Below are 13,303 nucleotides of genomic sequence, written 5' to 3'. Positions count from 1 at the left end.
ACTCATGCCGCTATTCTGAACGTCATATTTCTCTCAACAACCAATATAAATCTGGAGTCTGCTGTCCAAGACTTAAACTGACCTATTCCTTGTCCACTAACAGTGCCGATTCCTGTGAAACTTCCATGCTGCTGATCGTATTCGCAAATTGGTTTCTGGCAGCAATCGCCAGGTTTCTGGTCCAGATGACAATTAGATGGAATGCTGTTATAGGATGGACATCTGGAGAAAGAGACCAATACATCATATGGATGAAGACTGATCAAGTTTTCATAGCACTTTTCAGCTAGATTAATAGTTCTCCATATCCAGAGTCATTTTCATGTATTTTCATAAAAGTTGAAAAAAAAAATGTAATAAATTTAGGCTTTTGGAGATATCTACCTCACAGGAATAATATTGTAATATAATATAAAACAAATAACTTTCAAAAAAAAAGGTCTTCCAATGCCCCATCAAAGAACAGATTCTTTTATAAATCCATTTCAAATCAACTTTCTATTGTATCATGTTTATTCTTGAATTGTTAACTCATTCTTAGTTCATTTTAAAACATATTCCTTTCTTATATCAAAGGAAAAGGTTTAAAAATGAAATAACTCAGTCAATTTCTATTTATTTTAATGATGCATTATTCAACACTCCCCCGTAATTACCATACCAATTTAAATGTGTAGCTTTAATTAGCTATAACCTTACATGGCATCACAAGTGTAGAGTCCTTCAGTTGAGTTGGCACATACACACTGCTTAGAACAGCCGTCCTCCCAGGTCTGACCCTGGAAATACTGCTTACCGTTCGCTACACACACCTCTGTAAACACATATCAGAACTATAAATATGTTTCAAGTCGTGATGGGTTGATGATTGAAAAATAATTGAAAATCAGTATAACTATAACCTTACATGGCATGTACATGTAATAGTGAAAACAATGACGAAATTGAAGAAACAATTACTGTTAAAAGACATCCACTTGAGACTAGATTTTCAGCAATTTCTGAACTCAAATGATCATTTTGCAGAAATCTGAAGGGTCATAACATAATTCATGTTCCTTCCAATTCAAATTTCATTTTGGGGAGCTTGAAAGCATACTCTCAAGGGTCTAATCGAAGCCCTCCATACTAGTTCAGGAAAGATATTACAAGACCTTTGCCTACCTCAGACAAGTAGAATTTTTTCAGGAACATATGAACTGGCCTATTTATTGGTAATTTTCAACAAGTAAATTAGCAATATGTTTATTTTTTTAAAATTATACAGACCATGCTTGATTTTGTATTGTTTAACATGTTATCATGAACTGCCAATGTTATCATGAACTGCCATGCTCATTTATAATTAACATGCTTCAAGACACCTGTAAATAATGCATTTTTTCCAAAATATTCTATAGATGTTTCAATAGATATATAAGACTATTCTAAAGACAACAAAACAAATATAATTGAAAACACATCCATTATGTGTATTTCCCCACCAGTATTCTTCAGTTACAATTATTTTATAAAGGGTTTCTTACATAAATGAATAAAGTTAGATATTTAGGTTCAGTATAATACATTTTTGTGGAAATATAGCACGATGCATAGCAGGATGATAATAAATGGACATGTCCCTTCAAACCAGAGTAAAATCTCATACTTACTTATTCCTGTTGCTGTCTGTCCTTTCCCTGTACTTTCAAATTTCTGTATAGTTTGATGGAAGTTACACACCGGTTGTAAACAGCATTCTCCATCCTTTTTGATCAATGTGCAGTCTTTCGGCAGACCATGGTACAATGGGCATCTAAATGATGAAATTTAAAGGTAAATCAAATCAGACAACGATTTAGAAAGCTGAAACAAAATACATGTACACTAATATCTTCCAAATAAACAAAAAAAGATATCCAAAAAGAATTAAAATTGACATAGAAGTTAAAATAAAACAGATAAAAAATAGGTCCTGTACAGTAGGCCTACACATTTATGAAATGTGAAAATCATGCTGCCCTTCGATTCTCTATTGATGAATGTATCCAGATTCCTATTGTCAGTGATAATTCTTGGTCACGAATAAATAATTTTTAGTTTTAAACTAACTTGATATTAAACAGTAAAGGTATTAAAACAACAAAAACAACATTTTACTATCCATTCTGTGTCTACAGTTGTGTCCACTATTGCCAAACCTTTATATATGTGTAGGATCATCTACATGACAAGAAACTTGAGACAAAATTTATTCAGGTAACTCATGATCAGCCAGGCTAACTTTCTGTACTCCTATAACATAAGAGGCCACTGGTCGGCCCTTTTTCTATCGGATATGATTTTGCCGACGGTTACACGGCGCTTGTCAAAAGTATCTGTCGTGTAAAACCTCTAACATTGTTAGAGTACCAGGCGTACCAGCCAGCCACCCCATGGGTACTTGTGGACAGGAGTGTGATTTGTCAAAATGACGAGTAAGAAGTAAACAAACCATTCCATATCAATTAGACGCTTAATTCGGAAATTTCACAGAATTCACTGGTACCCCTCGCGGCTTCTTACATAATTATTCATACTCATAGAGAGGTTGTACTATATATTCAGAGAGAGTACAGAAATATTGCGCTGAAATTTACTTGTTGAAGCATTTGTAACGTCCTGCGTTTCCATCCTCACAGATACAGTCATAGTCACAGGCGTCGGACCATTTGGCACCTGTCTGGTACGTCTGACCCTTGTAAGAACACTTTCCATCTGCAATTACAAACTGGCAAATGTAAACAGAAATATGTGATTGGAATATTCGTTCTCTGTAAAACTGAAATGCCGTTATGTTGTGAACATGTTTTTGTCAGTCTAAGCCGGTTGTGTAACCTTACAAACCAATTACTAGGAGAGAACGCGAGTGAAATAGCCTAACTGTATGACTGTGACAACACAAAATGGCGGGATACTGCTCTTCCTTACTGGAGACGCCGATCAAGGGAGATAACCGAGTCCGTGCCCTATACTGTATAGAGTACCGGAATCAACCGTGGTTAGGCAAATTCTGTTGTTCACTTAAATTATTAAAGGATCATGTTTAAAATAGGAAAACATATTTTTCTGTAACTATATTCTATCAGAAAATAACAGACATTTCCTTGTATCATTTTCTTCATTACAAAGCGTTTTCAAGCTTTTGGATTAGATCTAGAATCTAGCTACTTTTTACACTTTGGGTACATACATGTAATACTATTTTGCTGCCTCACGGTAGGCCTACTCTACTATTTTCTATATTTTCAACATTTTTTTTTTTACATTTGGCTGATACACAACATAGGACACAAACAAGAGGCCCTGGGACCGGGATCTGACTTTAGATCCTCAAAAGCAGAAGAAGTTTGTAATGTGTATTTCAAAACCGCAGCCATGATTGCAGCTATTAATTATATCTTGGATTTCGGACCGAACAAGAGAACAACACTTGGCCAAGCCTATGCCAGGAACATTTTAAGTAAGTTTGAACTGAATCCCACTAATGGAAGTTCGGAAGACGTACAAAAAAAAAAGATATTTGTTCACGAAAACCATGTTTGCTATGGCGCGGGAAGGATGTCATCATTAAATATTTTTGCCCTAAGCAAAAATAATTTTGCGTTCGATTTTTGCCTAGGCAAAAATCGAATATTGACTAGGCTGAAATATTTTTGCCTAAGTAGATTAATATTCGATTTTTGCCTAGGCAGAAATAATTTTGCCAAGGCAATATTTTATTTTTGCCTAGGCAAAAATATTTAATTATGACATCCTTCCCGCGCCATAGTTTGCGAAATCATGTTACACAGTTTTTACAAGACTGAAAAATTACAACACTTTATTAGCCTTCCTTTCTTAACATCCCCACCAATTTCCAGCTTAAAGTTGTTGTTTTTTTTCAAAGTGGCGGCCATCTTTGATTTCGGACTGACCCGAAAGTACCAACACTTGGTAAGGACTATCTCAGGGTCATTTCAGGTGAGTATGAGTTAAATGCTACCGATGCAACTTGAGAAGATGTTTGAATTGTGGAAAGTTGGCGCATAGCGCACGTAGACGATGACGGATGTAGCACGATGGCTAGGCCTATAGGTCATCAGACCTAAACAGGTTATCCTCTAGGAGCACAAGGCAGGAACGTGGTGGGCTTTTTTTTTTATTTCTTAGATATTTCATTTACATTTTTCATTATTTTTTCGTTTTCATTTTCCTTCGAAATAGATTTATATCAACGAGAACTTTGGAAAACTGAAATTGATTGTTTTCTTTCGATTAATAAAAATTTACTGCCCGTCATCACATTAAAGCCACATACTCCCGAACAACCTAAAATTCTAGTTGCACACGTGTATTTAAGGCAATCCAAGTTGCTTGACCACTGGCCTGGACGCTTGACCGGGGGAGTCCTTCAGACATCAGTGTATAAAAATAACTCGCCGTATTTATATCTATAGCGAGATTTGTCACGGAGCCGAGAACGAGGCTATAACAATTAACGTGCACTAAACATAAACTACGCAACGAATTGTAGATACTTACAGAATCCAGTTGAGCTAATGGCACCTGAAACACAAATCATATCAATTATACACTTTGATCTTTATGGTGAAATAAACCTATGTATTTTAACACGAAATGTGAGGGGGGGGGGGGGGGGGGGGGGGGGGGGGTCAATAAAGAAATACATGTAATCCAAGAATAAGTATGCTATATCGCTATCAGCTTTTAACATATGCTTAAAATAACAAATATAACATGGAAATATATATCTAAGTAATATTTACAAATGAAAAAAAAAAAAAAAAAGCATTATAATAATAATCACATGAAAATATAAGACCGAAAATAATACAAAATCAATATAGAGGCGGAGCACAATAGATTTTCTCTGGGATGAAAATTATCATCTGTCCACTTTACATTAAAAGTATAAGAACTTTTTTATGGTGGTAAAGCATGTAACATTTTTGTGTGTTAAAGTGTACAACAGTGGGTTCTTGTATTCCGACAGTAACTATACTCTCTGTCAGAGATACAAGAACAAAAGTTTAATACGCAAATTAGTTGAAGTTTGTTATAAATTATTAATTAAAGCATTATCATTTCATTATTATCAATAATTCATCATAAATGTTTTCCCCCCAATGTGGGTCTTTAAATAGGGCTGTATGTATTTAATGTCGTATATACTTATTATACAGTATAAGTTTGTTTACCCGAACATAATCCACAGAAACGCTGACAGTTTGCTTTAGCCCATTCTGGAAACTGTGTACATGCAGAAAGTCCATAGGATGAACATGTTGCTAGGGAATCTTGACAAGCAGCAGGAGTCGTGTATATTGCTAATGGAAACAGAAAGTAGATATGTATAAAGTTAAGGGAAATAGAAAGTAGACTTGTATAACGATAAGCGAGATGGAAAGTAGTAAAGAAGATTTATATAAAGTTAAGAGAAATAAAAAGTAATGTATTTTCCACCAAACTATACTGTAATACATTGTTCCAACAATTCATACTGTAATGCATTGTTAGAACAACGCGTATTGAATACATTGTTAAGACAAACATAATTATATTAAACTGTGATTATAAACAATACAATAATAAATTTCTGTGATACATTGTTCGCCCTGTAATAATACGATATACTGCATTGCATTATTTATAGTTTCAGCATACTCTTATATCATTACAGAATACTTCAGCTATACTTACGCGTGCAGACGCCACAGTAGCGGGCGCAATTGTCATTGGCCCAAGGACCGTAATCGGTACACACTTTCCGACCGTAGTTTGCGCAGTTGGTCACTTTATCAACGCACGAGTCAGGGGGAAGAGTGCCACCTGCATGCAAAAGTCCAAGCGTATATTTAAATGTTTTATATCTGATGTCTGGTCAATACATAATCAAACAGGAACCGAAACAAAACATGGATTACAAGGTCAACAGGTAAAGGAAATAAATGAATTTTGATTTTGGCGGTTAACTCCATATATCACATTAGACGACTTATTACAGCATACAATTTTGTATGCATGCTCCAAAGACACTTTCAACATAAATGCGTTTCATCATCTCGAAGTGTTTTTATCGAGGATGAAAAATGAATTATCTTCCTCGTCCTTCCGATCGTTACCTTCCCGTTTGCTCTCATTGGATGTTTAACCCCAGGGGTATCGAGGACGGCGACTTAGATCTATACAACCTGCTTTGAGAAGAAATTAATCAATTTTCTTGGTATATGTCATCTCCACAATCTTCTTCCCAAAAACGAATTCTATGTCGCAAAGTTGTAACTGAGTCTCAAAGAAACTAAACGTGTTTAAGAAAGGGAATTCACGGTTGTTTAGCAACAGGAGATTTTTAGTTTTCGTTTTTCTCCTCAGGAAATATGACTTGCGGTGCTTGGTATTTCATACTTTTATTTGACCAAATCTTACCTGGCGCGGCAGTAACCATTGGTTTGATGGTAGGAGTAACTGCAATGCAATTTTAATTCTAATTAGTGTTGATGCAAGTTTCGATGAACAAAGTACAATCTCAAATATTCAGGAGTTCATTAAACTAACTATATCCGACCAGAACCGACATTTTTTGTTCAATTACTAGTCATAAATATAACTCCACAATTCAAAATGGCGGTCATTACAGAGTATCTTGGGTTTCAGACAGGTCTTGAAAATAACAAAACCTGGTCAAGACTATCTCGGAATCATTTCAGGAAAGTTAGCGCTGAATCCCACTGATGGAACTTGAGAAGAGATTCCAAAACTAACACAAAAACTAACTATACCGATCAGAACCGACATTTTTTGTTCAATTATTAAGCATGAATGTAACTGCAAAATTCAAAATAATGACTATGTACCGAACCAGTACTTAACTTACTTGTGCATGTCTTGGCCAACAACTGGTCAACGATTTGGTCAAGCTGGTCATAACTGCTAACTGTGATGACATTTTGTGATGCTGGACTGTTAGCAATACTGTCAAGTTCGTTCTTGTTGACATTGCTTCCCACCCCAACAGCAATGAGACCAATATTGTTCGTCTGCTTTGCCTGGTCAGCTTGGTAGGTAGTGGAAGCACCGTTGATCGAACCACCATCGGTCACGACGATGGCAATACGCGGAACATTTCCACGCGCGCCACTGTTCAAAGAGAACATGTGCTCGCGCATGTATTTGATGGCGTCGGCTGTGTTGGTACCTCCAGACATGTAGTGAACGTTCTCGACAGCTTTGAGAGCATCTATACGGTCAGTGTACATGTTAAGGGGAAACTCCATATTTGGGTAGCTACTGTATTGCATCAAGCCAACATGTACCTTGTCTGGACCGACGTCTAGTTTTGAGATAGACTGCTTTAGGAAGTTTTCCATTTTTTGGAAATTTGCCGGACCAACACTGGTAGATGAATCGATCAGAAAGGCTAAGTCAGCTTTGTGGAGACAACCTGTGTAGAAGAGTGACAAAAATGTATTATCCGCAAAGTATTTAACAACGAATCTTAGGATTCCACATTGCAGAAAGCATAGTTTGTTTTTGGCTTTGTATTACGTGTATTTCTAAATGACGATCTCCCCTGATGTCTGTGTTGAGAGGCTGTAGTATGTTCATTATTTCTTATAGGAAAAAAGAAGTTGTTTAGAAAGAAGAGAAAATAGATAATATCCAAAGTTTAGCCGCCTCTTAAGATCATGCAATGGGGGAAGCAGGTACAATTATTACACCATACATACAAGGAGCGTCTAAACTCCAACAAGCGGGGAAATCTCAAACCGGTTTCATAAAACAATAGTTTATAGAGGTAGAGTATGATATAATTTCTTCGAGATCCAATAAATTATTTTTCAATTACAATTTGAAAGAACGAACGAGGAGCTTCAGCCTTTGGAGGGTGGTTATAGTGTAAAGTATGCAACTTTTGATATTGCATGGTATATGCAAAAAGCCTACTTTTGTTTTCAATCGACCAAAGGTACTTCCACTTAATGTCATTCTTACGTCATGTGATACACGGTTAATCCTTCTAAGAACTTCAAATATGTTTTTTTCTGTAAGCATGTTTTAGTATTTGTTTTTATAAGGCTTCACATTTGCAGTTAGTATGCTTGCAATGCATTGCCTCTGCTGTTAAAACAAATTCATAGAAAAGCAATAGAGATTTTAAGGATAAATCCTTAACTGTGAACTTTTCATTAAGGAACATTGATGAAATCGGGGTCAGATGTATGACTTAATAATTTTCATCATTATTGTTATTTAGCTTGGTATTTATATCCATTTTACGATATTGTCAACTGATGTATCTAAGCGGCAAACTTATGTGTACATATATAGATTGCAGAAAATAATTATCGTGTTCACATAGCAGCACATGTATATCGTTACCTATTACATTTAAAAACATAATTTTATGGTGATCTTAATGTATTTAGGCCTACGTGTAAACACACGAATATGAAGCATTTAGCATAGGTCTGTCAATATATCATTGCCACGCTTTGATGTTGCGCTTAATTATGACATTGTCAAATTATTTAAGATTTCAGTTTAGGTATAGATCTGTAATGTAATTACTAATGATGATATTATTGGTGCATTGATATATTTTTTTATTAATGTGTTTTTATATATGTTCCTTTGTTTTGATTTGTTATGCTCCATATTGTTTCCAGAGTTAATGACTAACAGGTATACAACATGAAACTACTTACTTGTTGGGGCTGACAAGGATGCCGATGTACTTGGAAGTTCTGAAAAATGAGAATAAGACATTGATCCTTACTAAGTGATTGCTATTATGCGCCCTAAGTCGTATAACTAATCGATGAGCCATGAATCAAACTATTTCGTGTTTTGTTAACTGAGCTACTGTTAAATTATATATCGTTTTCGCTACGTTAACTGTTAAATGTCATGTTTGATAAACTAGTCTACATCTGGTATGATATGATACCTTATGCACTTACCAGAATTCAACCGCGTTCAATTAATGCGAACCGACTACAGATATCAAACCGTAGTCATATGGATGATTGATTGACCTTGGTGGTATCTGAATTATCATGCATTATTAATAATGATAAATGCTATATGTGTGTTTTGTCAGTAGACTATAATTTAATTGTGATTTTAACAAAACATTTTCGTTGACTTAAAATATATAATTATTAGCTCATAACGTAAAAAATAACGCTACCATTTGAAACATCGCTTTTAATTGGATAATACAATTAAAAGACATTTGTATGTATCACATTTAAAGGGGCATTCCTTCGTTTGAATAAAGTTTAGGTCGTCAATATTAAATTTAGTCAAAAATATGTATTTTTCTCAAGTAGTAAAAGTTAAAATCTTTCTATTAACAAGGCAGTTTTACTCTCAAGATAAACCAAAGTTCTTCGAGTATTAAGTCCTGAAAATTTCTAATTCGACCCGAAGTATCTCTAATTACCGCAAGGACATACGGTTCTTGTATACGATACGCCTTTTCCTTGTACATTTCGGCGTTAATTTCATTATATGTAGGCACAAACCCTCATATAATCATCGTTCAGACATAGATTTCATCAATAGAAATTATGCATGTTTCTGATGAGCGAACGAAGGAATGCACCTTTAAGAAACAGACTTAGCATGAGACTTTCAATCACGAATGGAATGTATAACACGGAGCCCACTAAACCAGGTTAACTAACGTAGGCTATTAAGTGGACAATGATTAACATTGGTTGTTTATGCCTGTTTTGTTTGGATTATTCAAGTCATCATTTTCTACAATATAACAAAGTTCTGTTCTATTTTCATTATATTACCAAAACTGAAGAAAACATACGTCATTGCTAACACCATCGTCGGGAAACCACGAGATTCTACTCTGTTGTTTGAGTGTCGTGGGCTTCCGATGATAGCGAACATTCGATGAAAAAAATACTTAAAAGATACAACATACTAGAAATGCTAATATATTTAAGTTGAAAATGGTTTCAGAACTTTGATGTGATATTTGGCAGATTTTGGAGTAATATTACAGTAGTAATATTAGTTATATGTTAAACTCGGTACAAATACAGAGTTATAAATAGTTCGTTCAAAGAAAATTTATTTGCATATAGCTTTCACACAAGGCAGGTACTGTTTTTACATAAACAAGTATTAGCCGAACACAGCAATAGAATCGTATGGAGTAAGTTATTATCGTCATTTGACTACTCACCCTAGGTATGAAATAGCTATGACATCAGATTTCATGCTGAATTGATGAAATATCGGCCTTGAAAATAATTGACTTATCCCTCATCAGAAAAGTGGCCTTTTTCTTAAGCATGGCCCTTATAAAAATACATTGACAAAGATAACATTGATATTACACGTTAACTGAAACAATGCTAATATAAAATTCCGACGCTTAGTCTAAATCTCAGGGCACGTCAAGCCATACGTGGAAATAGAAATTGGAACAGTCATTTTGATTAATACATTCGGAAGTTCACCTATATATTTCCGCATCGCGTGAATTAAGAAAATGGTTCAGATGGTCAAAATCATCAAGTCCTGTATACAATTTAAGAAACGTATTACAATGAAATACTCGATCAAATAAACAATGAAATAAACAATGAAATAAACAATGAAATGAATAAACGATGACATGAATAAACAATGAAATGAATAAACAAAGAAATAAATAATGAAATAAACAATGAAATTAACAAACATGCCTTTTACCCCAGACTATGAGTTGTGCAGGTTATTGTTTTCAATGCTTGTGTCCAATGTAACTTACCGTTGCAGAGTTTAGTTGCAAGAGATCCTGAGACACTTCCGAGAGCACCAAAATTCTGCGTCGATATGTAGTAACGAGAGTCGGGATCACTGGCGACGGCTTGTAACTCGTCCTTGTCGACACCACTGCCGACGCCGACTGAATACATAATGATGTTATTATCCTTCGCCGACTGAGCTTCGATCTTTGTGACTTGCTTATACGAAGACGGGCCATTTGTTACCAAAACAGCTATATGGGGCACATTATTCCGCGCCCCATGGACTGGGTTGAATGATGTTTGGGTAACATAGCGAATGGCATCCGCAGTATGAGTTCGTCCACCCCTGAATGGGATGTGCCTAATCTCATTCCTGGTCGGATTCGCCTTCAGGAAGAACTGGTTATACACCCCAGAACTGTAAGTCACAATACTGACTTTAGTTTTACCAGGAGAGGTATCCATTTGTGACACTGTGTCGGCTATGAATGCCAGCTCCTTGTCGAAATTGTCTTTTCCGACGATGTCGGAGGAATCAAGCACAAAGGTAACATCAGCTTGAGTTTCACATCCTAAAACAAAAAAACAGAGTTAAATCATCTCGTCAGAGCACAGGGAACCATATGAATACACCTATATACACAAACAAAAACTGAAAAGATCACTTTTTTTCATATAATTATTCCTTATTAAACTAATTAGATTAATTAAATCAAGTTTCGACAATATTTCATTTTTAGGATTTTAAACACCGAAATTATTATATGTATTACTAAATTTCATTGAATAACGGAATATCATTCTAAAAATAAACCATAGAATATAAAAAAAAAAATCTTCGGCCCGTATATGAATTCGTTAAAATAAATATATTCATGTAGCTAAATAACTTCTCGTGACAATAACGTCATCTTTTCGAGTGTAGTGGTTTGTGTGTGGATGTACCAACCAGGAAAACAAGGTAAACCCTTGGAATAAAATTTAAAAGTACACGACACATAGTAATGTGTAACAAGTTAGAATATCAATCCACCTGGGTGTAGTGGGATATCTTCATTACATGATACAGTACTTCCATTTGGAAGAATGCTAAAATGCCAAATAATCTTTTTTTGTGAAACCTAAATTAAACTCCAAGCTTGATCTAGAACACAAGGAGCAGTAGATTTATAATACAGAATTATAGCTAACAAAATGTATAGAAATAAAAATATCATAAAAATGTATATTCTATATTACAATTGTGTATATATTTGTTTTGTTACAGAAGGTTTTCTATGGTATTTTTGCCATATGTTAAAGGAACAATGTTGATTTTCTTTGATATATTCCTTTCCTTATTATGTAAGAATGGGTTTTATGTGTATTGTTTTCTTTCAGTTAAGCAGCATTATGTAATAGTTTTGTGTATTATATAATGTTACGTAAATGCACGTATAGGAAATTGTTGCTATATATACATAACAGGTGTTGGGATGGACTGTATTACTTAAGCTAGATTTGATATTCACAAGGACACCTTCACAATAGAAACGGAAGACGAAGATCTTATCTGAGAAGTGGGAACGACCACATGGTGCCAGGACAGAAGTGGGACAACAGAAGGGAGTGGAACCAAAGGAAGTATTCTATAATAAGCGATAGGACACGTTTCAAATGTAACATACATGTATATATTATTTATATATATGTTGATGACTATACTTAGAAATTAATACCCTAAATAAATGTGCAGGGTATATATATATATATTGATATATATGTTGATGACTATACTTAGAAATTAATACCCTAAATAAATGTGCAGGGTATATATATATATATTGATATATATGTTGATGACTATACTTAGAAATTAATACCCCAAAATAAATATGAAATGTGCGGGGTATATATATATTTATATATATGTGGATGACTATACTTAAAAAGTAAATCCCTAAAATAAATGATGAAATGTGCGGGGTATACATACTGTATAAATATTTATATATATGTTGATGACTATACTTAAAAATTAAAACCCTAAAATAAATGATGAAATGTGTGGGGTTTACATATATTTATATATTTGTTGATGACTATACTTAAAAATTGAAACCCTAAAATAAATGATGAAATGTGTGGGGTATACATATATTTACATGTATATATATGTTGATTACTATACCTGAAAATTAAAACCCTACAATAAATGATGAAATGTGCGGGGTACTATGTTACCATAAGTCTAGGTGTGGTAATGATAGGGAAGTGCCGACTAAGCTTCTCCCTCCCCTAATTTATATCTCCTTCTTCTGGATCATGGACACGTGGTATAATGATACAAATGTATATTGTATCTACATATACAGTATGTATATACAATAGATAATGGCTAAGCAGTTTAAGACATTAATTGCTAGTTATTTTTTATTTATTGCTCGATGTTTATGTACAACGGAAATTAAGTATAGTAAAATGGTATTTTCGAGGGGAAATGAGCAAAGGAAAAATGAAACTACATCTGCATGTATAATTTTACT

The 13,303-nt window shown here is 34.5% G+C and overlaps 1 protein-coding gene across 1 annotated transcript in view; it reads right to left on the bottom strand.

The window, feature by feature from the left end:
* The window catches only part of LOC117337832, a 92,736-nt gene that overhangs the window by 75,232 nt on the left and 4,201 nt on the right, over positions 1-13,303 (bottom strand). The window contains 11 exon segments of the mRNA XM_033898960.1: positions 83-222; positions 700-814; positions 1,653-1,795; positions 2,619-2,736; positions 4,543-4,566; positions 5,220-5,348; positions 5,722-5,850; positions 6,448-6,486; positions 6,896-7,462; positions 8,727-8,765; positions 10,799-11,350. Coding sequence (XP_033754851.1) covers positions 83-222; positions 700-814; positions 1,653-1,795; positions 2,619-2,736; positions 4,543-4,566; positions 5,220-5,348; positions 5,722-5,850; positions 6,448-6,486; positions 6,896-7,462; positions 8,727-8,765; positions 10,799-11,350 — 1,995 coding nt within the window.

The sequence above is a fragment of the Pecten maximus genome, chromosome 11, assembly GCF_902652985.1.
Source record: "Pecten maximus chromosome 11, xPecMax1.1, whole genome shotgun sequence".
Lineage (NCBI taxonomy): Eukaryota > Metazoa > Mollusca > Bivalvia > Pectinida > Pectinidae > Pecten > Pecten maximus.
The sequence above is the reverse complement of the archived record's forward strand: the minus strand, read 5'-3'. Positions and strand labels throughout refer to the sequence as shown.